Source organism: Neomonachus schauinslandi, chromosome X (assembly GCF_002201575.2).
Source record: "Neomonachus schauinslandi chromosome X, ASM220157v2, whole genome shotgun sequence".
Taxonomy (NCBI): domain Eukaryota; kingdom Metazoa; phylum Chordata; class Mammalia; order Carnivora; family Phocidae; genus Neomonachus; species Neomonachus schauinslandi.
Window position 1 is genome coordinate 93,381,688 of NC_058419.1, and position 19,292 is coordinate 93,400,979.

Here is a 19,292-nt window from a genome sequence, read left to right on the forward strand (position 1 = left end):
AGCTTTAATGTATCTTGTGTTCCGTCATTCTGTATTTCTAAACTATAACTTCTGAGCTTTAACTGTACTATCAGAATCGTCATTCCCAGTGTCTATTATGTACCCTGAGTGTGTTCTTCATTGACTATTCTGTAATTCTGTTTGTTGCTTGTCAGAATGTTTCAAGTAAAATAAAATGTAAATGTGTACCATCAGTAATTGTTTGTGGAAAGAGAAACTAACACTAGATACTGAATTTTCGAGAGGCTAGATTTCGATTAGTGTAAATTCAATCTTCCCTTAAAACTTTCAGTATTTTTCATACAGCTAGATCATTTGACTGTTCTTTATTCATAGCTCCCTTTTCAACTGGTTTCCCACCCCAGTCCCTTCCATATCTTGGGCATGAGGGATTTCTTCTACTTTTAGCAAGGAGAATCTGGATGGTAAACTTCCTGTGAATTTTGTGTAGTTGAATCCTGTGCACATTTGATTCTCTGTGAGAAAGAATATGGGGGGAAAGACTAGAATACAAAGAGAAGAAACTCCTAGGAGCAACTGTAGGTTTTGTTTTAGCTTCAGGGATCTCTGGTCGCTTCCCCTAACTAACCAAACACGCTAATTTGGCATTGCAGGGTTCTGTCAAATTCTGCCACATTCAGTGACGGTCAGTGAAATGGAATTGGTGCTTTGATCAAGTGTGTGCGCTGTGTTGTTAATGCTAGGGCCCAACATGTTTATTTAAAACGTTGACTTAAAATGATGAACTGAGATGAACGATAGAATGGAGTTCATAAAGGAAAAGCCTTCAGGGAGAAAAGAAACTCTTAACCCTCAAGTTGTTAATGTCAAAGGTGAGACCTCACCAGCCAGCAACACTGAAATGGTGTTCTGAGCATGTGCCCATCTCAGTATTTGAGCTGGCCTAGAGAGCCACTTTCAAACAGCATTTCCTACCCATTTCTTCACATTTCCCACCCATTTCTTCACATTTCCCACCCATTTCTTCACATTTCCCTGGCCAACCAAAGTGTTGTATGCTCTTTTTGAAGCAGTAGCTCGGGCAGGCATAGTGTTCTGGTCAAGAGCACGGGCCTCGTCATTTTGAGATGTGAATTAGTACTTGGTAAAACAGATCGGAATAACTGGTTCCTTCTTTATTGTCCCCATCTGCTGGTGGATCAAGCTTTTATTGTAGTTTCTCACTGGTTATTACTGAGGCCAGCGTGAGGGGTATGTGTGTAGAATCCGTTGAGTTACAGTTTCAAATGAGGACTCTGGCAGAAAAATATTTTCAGGTAAGCTACAAAGGAGTATCACAGAAACATCTGCTGCTGCCGAACCAGTAACTCTTGAGGTGAGTGCAATGAAATGTTTTTTGTAATTGCGTTATAGAGGTCAGCTTGCTCTACACGTATACATTCAAGATAAAATGCTACCATAGAGGCAGGTGCTGTACTTTCTTCTTCCTTCATTCTTCCCAGTGTCCCTGACCTGTAACTTAATATCTGGTACATACTATTCACTCAACAAATGAGCATGTACATGGCAAGCACCCAAAAGGGAACGGAAGCTTTCCCAAATCAGGGAGAGCTCAAGAAACGAGGGCCGCTTACAGGCAGCCTCCTGTGGCCCTTTTACCTGTCAGGGACATTAGGTGGGTACAGATGTCTTGAAAGGACACCAGGTAAAAGGAGTTCCCATGGCCCTGCCTTTAACTATGACTTAACAATGCCCTTTAGTTACCTGATCTATCCCGCACCCCCACTCCCGTGTTCTTTTTAGCCAGGGCTACCCGAAAATAAAAATATGATCTGAAAACAAATCTTTTGCTTTCCTTCATGAAGTCCCTTAATTAAGAAGACAGTGGTTTTGTGCCTTGAGTATGCCGAGAGTAAGATACAGTTCCGGATCTCAGGGGACTCTTGGCTGTTTCTATAGGCTGACCAGAAACTTTACCCAGACAATAGAGCGTTTCAGGAGTGGCACTTCAGCAGCCACTTCTGCACTTCAGCAGAGAAGGGCTAGGAAAGGGCTTCCGGGGGCAACGGGGAAATGTCAGCTGAGTCGTGAGAAGTAAAAGCGAGTCATGCAAGCGGCAGGGGCAGGGCTTTCCCAGTTGATGGGAGCCCTGAGAGTATTTCAGTGTGACCACAACTTAAGAGTGTCTTTTGGTTCTGGGTAGAGAGGCAAAGGACCTTAATGTGTTTTTGAAAGATGTTAAACAGCAAGAGTAAGGTGATCACACTTGGGCTTTTGTAACGGTCTGGCAGCAATATGGAGGGTGGGTTGGAGAGGAACAAGACCAGACCAGGGGTGCCAGTTAGGAGGCAGCTCGAGGAGAGCAGGCAGAGACAGAAGAGGGGACTAGACAGTGTGGACAGAGTTGGGGACATGTGTTATCAAGAGAGCTTTAGGGATAGAATTGGAGGGCTTAGTAAAGAGATGCAACTTGGAGGGAGAGAGAAGGCCAAGCTTTTCTTGTTTCTGTGTGAAGAGCCGGGTGGAAAGGGCGCCATTGGCCAAGGCTGAGAACAGGAGTAGGGGCAGGTTTAGGAGCCTGCTTGGGCTTGTTGACCCAGGAGATGTTCAGCGGACAGATACATGTGTGGGCCTGGAACTCATGGGAGATTGCTGGGTATCGCCAGCTTTTAGGGGTCATTGAAACCATGGAGTTGAGTGAGAGGCAGCGCTCATAGTACGAGAAGAAGAGAACTGAAGACAGAGTTTGAGGAAACCTCAGTAGCTAATGGGGAGGTTGAGAAAGGGAAGTCTGAGAAGGAGGCGGTGTAGGGACACTTCCTAGGAAAGAGAGGTGCCACCCAAGCCAAGGAAGGCATGGTGGAGGGCTGCAGAGAGGTCTGGGAGAGGCCCAGCAGAAGGCTGGCCAGAGCTCACATTGCCAGCAAAGAGGGAGCTCCAGGAAGGCCGCCTTAGAGTCAGGGACTGATGCCCTGGGGGAAAACACCTTAGACTTGCACTTGCTATTACTATATACAAGGGTGCATAAGCACAGGATGTTGTCGAAGTGAGCTGATCAGCAGAAAGGAAGAGACTACAGAGCTGTCAGTTTCAGGGCGGGGGTGGGGAACAGCCCTGAGGGCACCTGTTCTGGTCTTCAGGTATTTGAGCAGAGCTGGGAAAGAGCCTGGGCACTGGCCCCCAGTAGGCCTGGATTCACACCCCAGCCCTTCACAGATTAGCTGTGTGGACACCTGGAAAAGCTTTTCTTTTTTTTTTTTTTTTAACCTTTCTGAGTCTTATTTATTTCTTTTTATAAAGGGAGGGGTCTTTGGATAGTTAAATTAGTTAACACATGAAACATGTTAGAGGTACTCAGCAAATGGTAACCCGTGTCCCTCTAATTAACCCCTCTGACCACATCAAGTCAGGTACAGAACTACCCTCAGGAATCTCCAGGTCACTGACAGATGTGCATGAACATCTAGTCATGTGGACCTGACTTCTGTTTAAGTACAACATAGCTGCCCCCTCCCCAAAATTGGCTTATGGAAGTAGATCTGTGGGAATGAAGTAAGTAACAATAATGATAACCCCCTTAAATATAGGGTAGAGTGAAAGTCTGCACACCATACGTGGGTCCAGTACTGCTATTCAACATTTGAAGCGTGGTGAAAGGCTGATGGTACGGGACGACAGATTTCCCTGTGTCCTAATGTTTTTATCAAAATAGGTTAAAAAATAACTCAAACATAAAGAGTAAAATTGCCTACCAGCAAGAAGTTTGTATCCTCAGCATTGTAGCCACTTTTGCAGGCCTGCTTACAAGAGTCAAACTGGAATGGATTTTGTGGCAAAAATACCAGATTAGGAATGAACTAAGGGATTGGTACATAGAAAGGAGGAGGAGTTTAGAGATTGTAAAGTAGTGACATTAGAAGGCAATAATTTGGAGGTCAAACTGGGAGCCCTTCGGTGCAACCTGGCTTGCAGACTCACTTCGCTTGGTATACACAGTGATTTTGGTAACGCTTGAATCCATTGCCAACACCGAAATACCGGGAAACTTTATACTGTAGCAGTGTTTTCTGGACTTGACTTGGACCTGAGGCAGCACTGGCCCACAGTCCAGCCAAGGCGCCCCTCCACTTCCCTGTCGTCCTAGGCTGCTCCTGATGGGTCCTGCTTTCTTCCCTTGCTTGTTCTAGCTGCTGGGCCTGGCAGACAGTAAAGGGAGCTGTGCGAGAGGGTAGAACAAATACGTGAACACTTTAAATCAACTATTTTCTAGTGATAAGATCTGGGACTTTATGGCAAAAAGGTGCCCAAGCATCTTGGTTTTTGATGGCCCTCAGTGTATCCTAGGGAGTCTTAAAATCACTTATATACAGATGCTCATTGTTTGCTTGTGTTATTTTCTCTGTAAATAATCTTTTTAATTTTGATACGAACCCTCTGAGGTAGGTATTGCTGGTGTCATTTTCCCATTCTACAGAGAGACTGTAAAGTAATATTATTAGACCCCTTGCTCAGGCCGTGGCTGATGGTACAGAGCTTGGATAGCAGTACCTAGGTCTCTGTACTGAATGCCCTCCCCGCTCTCTCTCCCTGCCTCAGTGAGTTCCAGTGCAGTAAAAACATGAACTGCCATGTTAACCCTTCTTGTCCTAAAAGCCTTGAGATTGAGATTTTAAATATATACATTTCCCCACGTGGTATTATGTAGATATAAGGTTTTATGCTCTATTAACCTATTTGGAAAACATTGTCTACCCTATATGACATTGAGGCATCTCATAAATTGAGAATTGTAGCACAAAATTTTATACTTTATAGTCGCTTTAAAAAACTTGTTTAAAACTCTTGAAATATAATACATCTAGAAAAGAGCATTTCTCGTGCGTGTATAGCTCAGTGCATTTTCCACAAGGTGAACCCGCCCACATAGTCAACACCCAGATCAAGGTAGAGCGCTCCCCAGCGGCTTCCCTTCAAACCCCCTTCCAGGCATTTCTCATCCCCCCAGATGACCACTATGCCAATTGCTGAGAGCAACCTCAAGTTTCTCCAGTATGCAATGTAGTATTCTTAAGCAAACTGAAACCTCATGAGGAACATTTCGGTTTCTTGATATTTCCCATAAGAAATGTGGCCCTGGGCCACACCCAAGACTGCAGCTCCCAGTGCTGTGCCTGACCAGCAAGACAACTGTCCCTCTGCGAGAGCCAGGCCCCCTTCCCTTCGCTCCTGTGGTCCCAACACAAGACGTGTTTCCGTTGACCATTCTAGACTACTTAACGTCTTATGTGGTTCTGGTGACAAGAATGTACTTAAACTTTGCCCTTTCTCTTTGTAAAATGACAGTATTCTGCCAATCTCTCCTAAATTGTTTCAGTTTGAAGGTAAGTACTGTGATTTAGAGTAGTTGTCCAGATGTGAATAGATTAATTCTAAATGTGCTTAAGTGCAAAGTTCTACAACTGATGTGATTTCTAGTGAAAATGTTTTCTAAGAGCTTTCTCAAATTTAGAAAATGATACCGTTCCAGCAGTTACTCATTGTTACAGATTTTCATAAAGTTATGAGTAAATTTATAGTTCATTATAAGAAATGAGTGTTTTGCTTATTTCTAAAATAAGATAAAATGTCATGTTCCTTTTTATAATAGCATGATATTGTCTTATGGTTACATTAATATCTTAGTTAACTAGCACGATGGGAGTTGACCCAGGTGCTAAACTAGCAGAATTCTCCAAGAGAAGAGGACTTTGCTGCAACACAGCTCACTGACCCCTCCCTGTGGGAGACAGACGGACAGAGTCTGAAATTCTCTGTCTTGGGAACACTGTTCTTTCCAATTGGCCTTCGTTTATATACATTCATGACTACATCTATCTATCAGCCATAAATCTTAAATCTAGTTAATCTTGCTTCCCATTCCCCTCCAAAGTAGTCTCTGATCATTTTACCTTCTATGTGCTTCTGGCTCGGCATAATATACAATATAAGTCACTTAGAGGGGAAATTATGCAGGAAAAAAGAAAGCTTTAGAAATTATTGGTAAATGGTAGCTACCTCATAGTTAACCCTACCCAACCTAAACGTGCAGCACATCCTTTAATATAGCTGTCTACCCTGGTACGCTGTTTTCCTCTCTGTGTTCCCCTCCCACATGCACCGCCTCATGACCTTTGCTTAACCTAAGTCAAGCCCTCTCAGCGTAACTGCGTCACTGCCGAAACTCTTAAATCTCCAGGCTTCACTTCTGGATTGCTTGTCCTTGGTGAAAATGCTATCAGGCCACACCCTTAGTGCTGTTGGCCTGAGGATGCCACTTAACGTCTGTTACTAAGTAACAGTAAGTCACCCTAGCCTGAACTCTCACATTTGCTATTTTGCCAGAAGAAAGGTGAGTTAATTATGAGAGGTATTATTTTCAGACCACCCACTAAAGATTCTTTTGGGTGTCCAGCTCATCCTTAGCCAAACAGCAACTAGGAAGGTGAACCATGAGAAGCTAGTTACTGTGTTAAAGGGATATAAAGGGTGTATATCGTCTGAGGCAAATATGGCGAGGTGAACTTTGTAAAAACATCCTTCAAGGGAGTAAAGGGCATTAATTACTTACTGCCTCACCTATTTTAGGGGCCATTAGAGAAGTGCATAAATGAAAAGCATAGGAAAAAAAGTCCAATAAGGAGCCTGATCTCTTAATGACAAAAAAATAAGCAGTATTCTACCCAAAATATGAAACTGTGAAAAAAACTCAGTATAGAATAAAGAATATAACTAATATTTTTCGCCTATATTTAGTATTACATGATTTACTCTATCAAATCCATAGACAGGCTGTCTTATAATTTGGATTAGTTGGACAGGACCAGATAGACTTAAGTTCTGCCTCTGGTTTTCCCTCTGCTTTAAATAATCGAGAGCAAACCATTTAAACTGCCTATGTCCCTTTATCTTCTTCCTGGAATGTAAGTAATTATACTTAACTCTCTCGCGTGAATATCAGTGAATTGTACTTCTGAAGTGATTTTAAATCCCTATGTTTTGGAAAATGAGCATAATATATAGATATGATTATGTTATAATGCTACAGTAGAAAGCTTTTTAACTTCTCTAAAGTTTAAAAGCATTCTTTTGAGACAGCTCAGAAAGCATATTTAATTTTTTTTCCATTTTAACCTTGTAGTAGACGCTAATAGAATTTTGGGAATCCTAGTCATTGAAAATGTTGAAATAGATCAATGTGCGGAAAAGCCTTGGTAATATAGTAACTTGATATGCATGATAGGTTATGCAGCATTTTATTTCTTTGCCTTCAGTATTTGAATTCATATTCTGTGTATTCTTTGAGATGATATAAATTATTTATGACTGCAATATCAAATCTGTTTTTTTTTTAAAAAGAAAATCTTACCTCTTCCCTGATTATCAATTTTGACACAGGATCATGAATTTTCAGATGAAGAACTAGAGGACATGGATGAGGAAATTGATGAATATCCAGAAGGCAAGAAGAACATACCAGCGGATGAAGCCAATGACAACTCAGCTGAAAAGGTATTGATTGACACCACTGAAAAGGTATGATGATATGTGCTTAAATCCTGAGATCCTGCCTAAGAGCAAGTTCCATGGTCTCTGCAGAGGGCAGACTCCAGCTTCCTTTGGGAGCAGAAATACTTCTCTGAATAACTTGGTTCATGCGCTATAGGAAAAGCTTTGGCAGATTTATAAATCAGGCACACTTTGTTTCTAACACCCTTTCCACACTTCTTGGTAGCAGTTTGTTCCCCGCTTGAGTGGAAATGAACTGATATGGGCCAGTACAATATACTGTTGAGAAATTAACCGAGAAGTTCAGCACTGGGTCCTTGAAATGATCAAATTACAAAGTTAGGAGCCCTATACTGGTGGCAGGAATGAGGCGTGGGTGTGTGCACACATACATGTGTATATTTACATGTATGTGGACAAGTGAAAGCTGTTCACAGCGGTCTTTGAGGCTGTGATCAGTTCTGTACAGATGTGGTGTAGAAGAAAGGAATTATAGGAAGAAAAGGGGGAGCTATCACTGAGGAAGAGGAAGTCATCCTAAAAGTGGAGCTAGGGATGCCAGAAACATCTCTTCTATTTGGCAGTTTTGTCCAAGAGGGACACTGCTAGGAGACAGTTGATAGGTTTGAAATCATTCATTTGCTAATGTTGCTCTGGGTTAACTTCATAGGTATAGAATTCAGAAAACGAAACTGAAAACGACACTATGTCGATTCGTTTTCATTTTCAGTTTTTGTACCTCTAATCATACCTTCTTGTTGATGAATCACTTGCATCTTTGGTCTGCGCAAGGCTTCTCTTTACTTAAATTGATTCCCTTTGTGTTCTCCTTTTCCATAACACAGACAACCACTGAAACACGCTTGTCCTTTTATTTGAATGTGTACTTGTAAACCTGTGTTGTTTCATGTGCATGTATTTTTAATTTACAAAATGGGGCTGTGCTATCGAGATCATCTTCTTAATTCCTTTCTCAAGACTCCTTCCTCTCACTGAGGGGGAAAAAAAAAAAAAAAGCTTCTAGCCGTTACTGTTTTCTTTCAGAGGGAGGGAAAGATTTATAAGGAATATTTATGAGTTCCAGTTTGGGTAGTCCCTGAAATTCTTTAACATAGAATTCCTGAAACTCCAGTTTGACAGTGTAAAATGTTGAGCCAATTCATTTACCAACTAACGTTCCTGAATCTTCTTGGAGTTGAATTCTTGAATCATACAACGTTTTGGAATCCAAAAACTTAAAGCTAGAAGGGACGTTAGCAGTCACTCAGCATCTGAGGCAAAAGCCCAGCAAAGTGAAGCAGTAGTCACGTGTTTATGTTGTTAGCTAGAGGCTGACTCGAGAACCCTTGCCTAAAACCCAGATGATGTTTTCCAGCCCATCACAATTATGTTTTTTATTATATTGTTTCTTTATCATTTATAGGACGAGAAAACCAACCAAGAGGAACGGGCTATTTGTGAATACAATGAAAATCCAAAAGGTGTGAACACGTTTGACTTCAGAAGGCCAGCTACTTTAACATACACACACGCATGCATGCATACGTCCGCACGCATATGCTGTAGCTGAGGCGCTAAAGCCTACAGACGTGTATCCTGCTTCCTGCCTTTTACTGTCACATGGGCCTCATGACAAGCGCTGAAATACGTGACACAGGAGTACCTGTTCTCATTAATCACCACCACGGCTTCTTCATATAAAATATTCGCATCACTCCCAGCTACTCGTGTATCAGTGTTAAGTGGTTCAGGACAGGCTTTTCACTACCCTTTCTTTTCTTTTCAACCAGTAGTAGTAAGTTGGGCTTTTGTCCCCCATCTCAGTTTATGTCTCTGGTGGGCACTGCCAGACCCCACTGCTAAAGACCAGGCTGGCCTGGAGCTACGGCTGGCCATCCCGTTATTTCCCCCAGGGCTCAGACGTGGGTCTTTCATCTTATCGTGGACATTTAAGACAGGTCCTTTCCCAGGCCTGACTGTTGGTGTCGGAGAACAGGTGCCACAGAATAGAGGGGACTGCGACTACCCTGGAGACCTACATCTTCTACAGCCAGATCATCTGGGTTTTGCTGTACAACCCTTATATCATGTTCCACACCATCACATCAAAGTGTGCTTTTTGCTGTGTTCTCATTAAAAATGACCATTCATAGTAGTAGATATCTGATCTGAACTTAGGCAGGAGGAGGAGGACTTCCCTTCATGCTTTTTTCCTTCTAACTTCAACAGAGTAGTAAGTTTTACTAAAATAGTGTCTGTAAGTATTCTTTGCAACTAATTAAAAGTAAGATTTAAGTAGTTGATAATATAAAATTATAAGAACGCATATACTTCATGAGTATACTTTAAAGATTATTTTTCCGTTATATAACTTGTGGATGAATTTGAAACACCAAAAAGTAACATGTCCATTTGAGTACAAAGAATTTAATTATAACTAGGTTAATTTAAAAAGGTAATTTATATTTTACAGAACTCTTTCCTGACACTCACTGTTACCTTTGTAGCTGTGTTTGGGTGCTTGTCATGCAAACATCTCCAACACTGGTCGGGTCATTCTGGGCTTTTTTGCCTTAACTCCGCCCGCTAGGAACTATGAAGTAGAGACCTTGTCTACTGCCTCAGCGGTAGCGATACGCTCTCTGTAGTGCTACCCCGTAGGTCAGGCTTGATAGCGTTGCACTGAGGGCATCAGGACTTTCCTTCTTCTCGTTATTAGAAAAACATATTTCTCAATATATTCTATTATAGGAAACATGCATAACCGTGCAAAGAGCAGTTCTTCAGAAGTCCTGGAAGATAGTGAATCAACACCAAGTAAAGACGTCAAAAAATCAAAGGTAAGTGAAATTTATTTTTTCATTTTAGTGTTAAGACCAAAGTATTGAATTGCTCCTTTTACTTTTTATATAGTGATTCATATAATTTACCTCCTTAATATGAGGTTTTATGGCCCCAAAACATGTGAAGAATTTCAAGTGATGTTTCATGTTTTAACATAGCTATTTATTTCCTGGACTTTAGATGGAGTCAGGTGGCCCAGCCAGAATTTAATAGCATGTTCCTTTCAATAATCCCATTCACACTGATTCAACTTACAGGAAAAGATACACAAAAGAACTTTCTTGCTTAAATTATGAGTATAATCATCATGAGAGTCTAGAAAAAAGTAAGTCAAAACCAAGAAATAGGAGGATGAATGCAAAAATAAGGATGTTGTTGCTTAGGAAACGTGACCACACGCTACGTCAGCCTCTCCTGCCAAATACCTGTTTTGGAGTTGTTAATAGTCTGAGAGATATGTTTCTTCTTCTTGGAAGTTACTCTTTCCACTTGCAGGGGAACCTTCTGTAATCAGGAGAGCACATTTCCAGGTAGAAGCATTAGGAGGAAATGTGGAAGAAAAGATCAATGAAAGGCCTTGTTAATTCCTGTTCAGCCTTCAGGTTTCAGCTTAAAGTAGTTATTTCTACATAGAGGCCTTTTGTGACCAGCTGCACTTAGATAAATTATGTCCCATTACTATTCTGTCACGTAACACCCTTTTCTCATCCTTCTTTGTATTTATCGTAATTGGCAATTTCATAGTGAAGTGTACATTTACTTGCTTTATGACTCTCTCTCTCCACTGGCCTTCAGCTCTGTGGGACAAAAACTATTTTCTGTTTTGCTTTCCAATGGATCCTTGGCATGTAGCACAGTCCCTGGTATATGGGACATGGTAAATGCTCAGTAAATATTTTTGGTTGATAATGAACTATAAAACGTAAGGAGGTAAGGAAGAGGACAGGAGGAGGGTAAAACCAGGAGCAGCCCTTAGAGGAGTAAACAGCCTGTCTTTTGCCACTCTGAAATTCCTTTCAGAATTACTTCAGAAATTTCAAGCTAAAATTTTGGCACAGGTCCCCTGTTGTTATCTTTTATTAAAAATTACTTTGTGAGTATTCTTATCTTTATAAAAATTGCCTTATGTTTAGAGATAGCTGTGACCTGGCTCAAAGGATACTCTCAGAATTACTCTCCTCCTTAGAATTATAACGTGTACCATCAAGTGTGAGGAACAGATTCTCTCTGTCTGGTAGAAAAGAACATTTCAGATATTCTACTGTACTTCATAGCGATCCTGTGAAGACTTTTTTCCAATTGTAAGAGCTCAGGGAAAGACTCTGGAAAAGAAAGTCAAATATGAGGGAGGGAGATGAAAAGTAAAGGAGTCAGGAGACAGAAGAACCTAAGAGGATAAATGAAGTGAAGTAGCAGAAGAAAATATTTGAAACACACAGACCAAATGAAAATGTGTGTTCTAGAACACATGATCGAGTTTTGGGAATTTTTCAGGCTGTCCAGCCTTCAGCATGGCATTGCCCATCGGTGGGAGGATTTGGATACACAGGGCTAGGAGAGAGGGCTGAGCCAGGGGAGAAATGCCATGTGGCACGGGGGAGTGGCATGCTCCCGTAGGAGCAGGCCAGGCAGGGGGCCCGAGCAATGGCAGCAGTGGACGGGACAAAGGTGAGGTCAGGCCAGGATACAGCAGGCTGCAGGTGCCAGGCTGAAGAATGTAGTCTTAAACCTGGATTCTGCTCAAATTCTCATTTATACCTAATGGAAAAATATACTTCAGTAAATGTACATGTCCTTGGTTAAAGGAAACAAAAAGTAATGAAAATCATATTTAAAAAGTCAAGCAGTAATAAATGTATTTCTACTTAAAGAACATACTCTTATTCTCCATATTTTAAAAAGGAAATAGATGATTTAGGTGAGATTTTCTTTTAGTCAATCCCATATGACCTCTTTTAATCTAGAGTGTCTCTAACCTATTTATACCATCCAAGCCAAACAAATCAAACTTTTTAAAGCTTGGAAAGTAAATGATGCATTAACTTACATCAAAAGAAACATATGTTTGAGATTTTGCATTCCCATCCCCCCACCCCCTGGGTATTTAGACAGATACCGCAAAGATAATCCAAAAAAAGGAAAAGAAAGAACTGTACTCTTGGCATCTACAAAACAGAATTCACCACTGAATTTTGTTTTGGTAATTTTAAATGTTTCAGATAGACAGGTTAGGACCTATGATCTTAACTGGCGGCAGAGATCTTCTGGTAGGTGATTGTTAGATCTAGAAATTACCAAATATTACTTTTCCACACTGTAGCCACTGCTGATAATTCGGATCCACAGTTAGCTACTAAGAAAAACGTGTTATTGGCTTCATTTCCACCTAAGGTAGCTAATGAAAAAAGTAGTAAACTTCTTAGCTATTAAAAATAATTACATTATAGAGTTAGTTTATTCATGTATTTATTTAGCGTATACTAATTGGTTATCTCTTAATGTGCCAGGCACAAGGCCAGAGACTGCAGATACAGAGGTTAAAGAACAAATGCCTTCCCTCAGAAACTAGCTGCAACATGGCAGATCCCCTGGATAGTTCCCCATGCCAGTTCACAGTCAATAGATTTTTTATTCACTGTCACTACCGTAAATAAAAGACGCTGAGATGAGAATGTCTCCACCAAAAAAAGCATGCTTGTGAATTCTTGCCTTTCCTAGTTACTACCTTTTCTCTGATGGTATGCTTTGTTCCCCATTGCAAGCTACAAATGAGCACACTCGCTTCAAGTACACAGTTAGCTAGACTCTATGTTGTGAGGAAAATTTGAGGTAGATTATACCTATGGTCTCCTCTCATTGTCTGTTTTCCCCAAGCTTAAAACCTGAGACAGTCTCTCTCAGGTCACCCAATAATGACTCCCCTGCTTTTTAAAAAGAGCTTTATTGAGGTATAATTGACATATAATAAATGCCCCATATTTAAAGTATATAATTTGATTTCTTTTGACATATGCATACACCTGTGAAACCATAATCACCAGAGAGTAAACAGTGCCATTGTTGGCAGAGGGTTCTTGGTGCCTCTTTGTGACCCCTGTCTATGCCCCCTGACCCCTGCTGTCCTCAGCAAACCACTGATCTTCCTTCTATCATCATACATTATTTTGTAAGTTCTAGATTTTTATATAAATGAAATCCTACACTGTGTACTCTTTTTGTTTGGCTTCCTTTGTTCAGCATAATTGTTTTGAAATCCATTCATGCATGTATCGATAGTTCATTCATTTATATTGCTGAGTTGTATTCAGAGTTAATTTTTTATATGGTGAGGGTATGAATTAAGGTTTGTGGGTTTTTTTTGTTTGTTTGTTTTTTGTTTTTGCATATGGACATCCGATCGTTCTAGCACCATGTGTTGAAAAAAGACTACCTTTTCTCTACTGAATTGTCTTCACAGAAATCAGAAATCAGTTAACTTTTCCATGTGTGGGCACATTTCTGGAGTCTATGTTCTGTTCCTTCGATCTGTTTATCTTGTGTCAGTCCCATACTGTCTTGATTACTGTAGCTTCATAATAAGTCTTGAAGTCAGGAAGCTTTACTCCTTCAACTTTGTTATTTTTCGAACTTGTTTTGGCTATTCTAGGCCCTTTGCATTTCCATATGAATTTTTAGAATCAGTTTGTCAATTACTGGGAAAAAATGCCTGCTGGGATGTTGATTGGGATTGCTTGGAACCTACAGATGAATTTAAGAAGAATTAACATCTTAACAATATTAAGTCTCCTAACTCATGAAGATACTTCTCCATTTATGGATGTCTTCTATTTTTCTTAGCAATGTTTTGTAGTTTTTAGTGTACAGGTCTTGCATAGATTTTGTCAGATTTATTTTATGTCTTCTGTTTTTTATTCCCTGATGAACTGGTTAGAAGTTTATCAATTTTATTGATCTTTTCAAAGAACTAGTTTTTGGTTTCACTGATTGTTCTGTATTATATTTTATGTGCACTCTAATCTTTATTATTTCCTTTCTTCTACTTTCTTTGGGTTAATTTGCTTTTCTTTTTCTAGTTTCTTAACATGGAAGTTGAGGTCACTGATTTGAGCCTTTTCTTATTTTTTAATACAGGCTTTTTGTTCTATAAATTTTCTCTGAAGTACTTGATATGTTGTGTTTTCATTTTCATTCAGTTCAAAATATTTTCTGATTTCTTCTTTGACTTATGGGTTATTTAATTTCAAGATATTTGGGTATTTTCCATTGAGGTTTCTGATATTAATTTCTAATTTAATTACATTGTGATTGGAGAACATACTCAGTATGAATTGAGTCCTTTTAAACTTATTGAGACCTATTTTGTGGCCCAGAATCAGGTCTATCTTGGTTAGTGTTCCATGTGCACTTGAGAAGGTTGAGAAGCATGCTGTTGTTGGGTGGAGTGTCCTATCAATGTCAATTGCATCAAGTTGGTTGATAGCGTTGCTTAAGTATTTCCTATACTTCCTGATTTTCTGTCTACTTGTAATATCTATTATTGAGAGAGGAGTATTAAAATCCCTAAATACAATTGTGGATTCATCTATTTCTCCTTGTACTTCTATTAGTTTTTGCTTCATGTATTTTATTTTATTTTTGTTAAAGATTTTATTTATTTATTTGACAGAGAGAGCGAGAGAGCACAAGCAGGGGGAACAGTAGAAGGAGAGGGAGAAGCAGGCTCCATGCCAAGCAGGGAGCCCGATGCGGGGCTCGATCCCAGGACCCTGAGATCATGACCTGAGCCGAAGGCAGACACTTAACCATCTGAGCCACGCAGGCGCCCCAATTGCTTCATGTACTTTAAAGCTCTTATTAGGTTCTGTAACATTTAGGATTGTTATATTCTCTTAATTAATTGACCCCTTTATCATGAAATGACTTCTTTATCCCTGATAATATTTGCTCTGAAATCTGCTTGGTCTGATATTGCGTAGCCACTTTAGCTTTCTTTTGATTAGAGTTATATGTCTTTTTCCATCTTTTTACTTTTAATTCATTTGTGATTTTGTATTTGAAGTGCATTTGATTTAGGCAACAAAAAGATGGGTTTTGCTTTTTTTATCTAATCTGAAAATCCCTGTCTTTTCATTGGAGCATTTAGCCCATTTATATTTTTTTTTTTTTTTAAAGATTTTATTTATTTATTTGAGAGAGAGAATGAGAGAGAGAGAGCATGAGAGGGGGGAGGGTCAGAGGGAGAAGCAGACCCCCCGCTGAGCAGGGAGCCCGATGTGGGACTCGATCCCGGGACTCCAGGATCATGACCTGAGCCGAAGGCAGTCGCTTAACCAACTGAGCCACCCAGGCGCCCCTAGCCCATTTATATTTAATCTGATCATTAATGCAGTTACATTTAAATCTATCATCTTACTATTTGTATTCTTCATTATCTCTAAAAAATGCTAAAGTATATCTGTTATTAATAGAGCTGTACTAGCTTTCCTTTGATTAGCACTTCGATACATCTTTTTTCATTCTTTTACTTGTGTTTTAGATGAGTCTCTTGTAGATGGCCTATAAGCTGGATTTTGTCTTTAAATTTTTTAACATACGTACCTAAAATCTAAAGCTAGTTAATGTTCCTGTCTTTTCCTCAAGTAATACCAAGATCTTAGAAGAGTTTTCTCTCCTATCACCCCTTCCTTTCCATTTTACATATTATTGTATCCAGTATTTTAATTTTTTGGCCTCACCAATCAAATGTTACTATTATTTGTTATACCACTTTCTTACTCACAATTCCGTTTTACATCTCAGATATCCTTCTTGGGATCCTTTTTCTTCTCCCTGAAGAAATCCTTTGGAAGTTCCTGTCATAGATTTCTTTTTGTAGTTAACTTTTTTAGTTTCTGTTCACTTGCAAATGAATGATCGTATGGCTGGTTGGCAGTTATTTTTCTCTTGATATCTGCTCCCGTTGTTCCTATTAAGAAATTTGCTTTAGTATAATTGCTGATAACTTTGTATATAATCTATCATTTCTCCCTGGCTGGTTTTTTTACATTGTTTATCTTTGATGTACTTCAGTTCACTACGAGATGCCTAGATGGGAATTTTTTTGCTTTAACTTTCTTCTAATTCATTATGACTCTTGAATCTGAGAATTCAAGTCATTCATCGGTTTAAGAAAATTCTCATCCATTATATATTTGAATGTTTCCTCTCTCCTCTTTGGAATTCTGATACAAAACTTTTCATTCTTTTATCCATGTCTTTTAATGTTACTTTCCCGTTGTCCACGTCTAAGTAATATTTCAGGGAATTTCAGAGCTTTCATATTTCAGAGCTCTTTGATTCCATAGTTTCCTTACAGCTGAGACTAATCTTTTCAACCTACCTGTTGCATTTTTATTTCAGTGATTATATTTTTCACATTTTGAAGTGAAATTCTATTTTGATTCTTTTTCAAATCAATCATTTAAAAACTAGTATCTTGTTTTGTGCTCATATTTTTTATTCTGGTCCTTTAAATAATTTAAACATACTTATTTTATATTGTATATTTAGTTATTCCAATGTCAGACATCCTTAGCAATCTAAATCTGTTTGTTGCTCTGGTTGACTTGCTAGTACTATCTTGTTTCCTTATGTGTTTTGAAATTCAGATTGTGAGTGCATGTTCAACTGGGACTTTTTGTGGAACCCCTTTAAGACTTACATTAAGGCATATCCATCCATAGAGAATTTGTATTAGCCTCTGTTAGCTCCCCTGGGTGTTACCATTCCAGGACCACTTTCAGTTAATTTCTCAGTTAGGGCTTTCCCACCTACACCAGTAAAGTAAATGGGAACCCCAGCCTCTCATTAGGAAAACATGGTTCTCCTTCACTCAAAGCATAGACCAGGAGAGCCATGGTATTTTGTCATCTCCGAATGTTTGTAGGTGGACTTACATTAAGGGCATAGTTCTTAGAGGGTCCCTACTTTGTGGAGGGGTCTCAGTACCAAGTTTCCACATTTTATGAGATCAAATATACATTAACAAAATGAGTCTAAGTTGTGAGATCAATAAATGCCATTTCATTCCTCCCTCGCCTCTGAGGTTTCCTGCTCCCTCTTCATTTGTTGGCCCACAGGGATTTTCCTTCATTTTGTTTTTGTGAACTTACTTACACATTATAAAATTATGTTTTTTGCACTTATTCAGCATTTCTTGGTATTTTGTAGTAGCAGAATTTTTCAAGATACAGATTCCTCCACAATAGCAGAAATGAAACAGGAGTTCCTCCGTTGTAGCCCACAGACCCTTTTTCTAGACTCTGACCTTTTGGGTCGCCACTTTTCACTTGAGTTCCTCCATTCTTTAAAGACTAAAGGCCAGCTATTATTCACATCATTTTGGTTTCCAAAGGAGCCAAGTCCTCACTTGCTTTTTTTGTTTTTGGCATCTTGTCAAAACCAACGTATGTATGTGTTGTCACTCTTCAGGAATCTTATTTTATCTGGCTACATCCTCTAAAGGGCTAAAATCCCATGGGACATTTCCATCGTCCTCTTTCTCAAATTCTCCTGTATGTACCCTATTGAGCACTCCATTCTTAACACGTTTTCCTCCCTCAGTTCTGAGGTGCCTCTCTTTCCTGATCTTGTTTCTACAAAGCTCTGTCCCCAGTGCTCACTCCTCTGCCTGCATCTCACACTTGGCTCTCCCTCAGTCTCTTTTCTTCTGTTCTCCTTTCTGCCTGCCTGCAGTCCCTGGGTTGTGGCGTCTGCTTTCCTCTGTCCGGCTGTTATCTGCCTGTTCACAGCCCCAGCCTCCCCTGAGCAGCAGATCCATATATCCACCTGCCTAGTCAGACCCCTGGGGCTCCCAAAGCCATCATTTGGCAGCGCTAACATTTTGCCAGAAGTTCTGATCTATAGGAACGGGAGGTCTGTCCTCCTCCAGAATATCCTAGTTTTCATCTTTTTTTCTCTTAACAACACAACAAAGTGAAATACTGAATTTGCTCTTTGAAGAAAAATGATAATGTATTACCAAGGCACTGAGATAGTGTTGAAAGTTAAACCCTGAAAGGTCTTGTTTCGGGGAGGAAGCATGATTGCCATTGGTAAAAGAAGAGGCTGATGGACACTGAGAGTGTACCTTTGTACACATGGTGCCCCGTAAAGATGTGATGAAATAATGTTAAGACTAGTTGAAAATTATACCCCCTAAATACTATTAAGTGACTATTCACTTACTGAAATGAATTCTTTGTGTGTGTGGGTTTTTTTCTAGATTTTCCTCTTTAAAAGGATGTCATTGACGAGTCAGAAAAGTATGCAGAGTAATAATGAGCCACTCCCAGAGATAAAACCGATAGGAGATCAAATAGCTTTTAAAAGCAGTAAGAAAGATGCCAACCAGAACCACATGGGGCAAAATCATCAGGATACTTCACCCCCAAATATGGAGAGAAGGTCAAAATCTTGTACGATACTATAAATACATATTTATGTTTCTGTGGTCACCAAGCACATTGTAATTTATACTTGAAAAACAATTTGACTTCTGAAGGAAAGTTTCTGATAACAAACTTTTAAAGACACAAGTTTAATAATATGTTTTATTTGGTTTGAATATTACGACCAGTTTTGGTATTTATTTATGCTAATATTTTTGACAAGCAATTTTAAAATATGTGTATCTCAAACTCTCCTTCAAGTGTTGTGGCCTTGACTGTTCAGTGTTGCAATAAAATATATATTTTTATATGTGAAGTTTAAATTAAAATATTTCATAGTTTTTACTAAACAAATTCTTTATAATTTCATAAGGCAACATTTGCAATCTCATGACACTGTAACAGTTTTTAATGTATTTGCAATTTTAAAAAACTGAGTCAAAACTGTTTTTAATGAACATTTTAATAAACTATATCTGGTCGTTTCCACTGTTTAAATGTATGAGTATGAAT

The 19,292-nt window shown here is 39.4% G+C and overlaps 1 protein-coding gene across 4 annotated transcripts in view; it reads left to right on the plus strand.

Annotated features, from left to right (window-relative positions):
- The window catches only part of RPGR (retinitis pigmentosa GTPase regulator), a 52,636-nt gene extending 33,547 nt beyond the window's left edge, over window positions 1–19,089 (plus strand). For 2 of the 4 annotated variants that reach the window (XM_044911503.1, XM_044911505.1), the window contains 5 exons: window positions 7,396–7,509; window positions 8,930–8,987; window positions 10,258–10,346; window positions 11,682–11,684; window positions 18,614–19,089. In XM_044911503.1, coding sequence (XP_044767438.1) covers window positions 7,396–7,509; window positions 8,930–8,987; window positions 10,258–10,346; window positions 11,682–11,684; window positions 18,614–18,820 — 471 coding nt within the window. In that variant the 3' untranslated portion in view covers window positions 18,821–19,089. Of the gene's footprint in view, window positions 1–7,395; window positions 7,510–8,929; window positions 8,988–10,257; window positions 10,347–11,681; window positions 11,685–14,760; window positions 14,764–18,613 lie in introns of all 4 variants that reach the window. The other 2 variants (XM_021681714.1, XM_044911504.1) reach the window with 1 other exon arrangement.
- The last annotated feature ends 203 nt before the right edge of the window (window positions 19,090–19,292 follow it).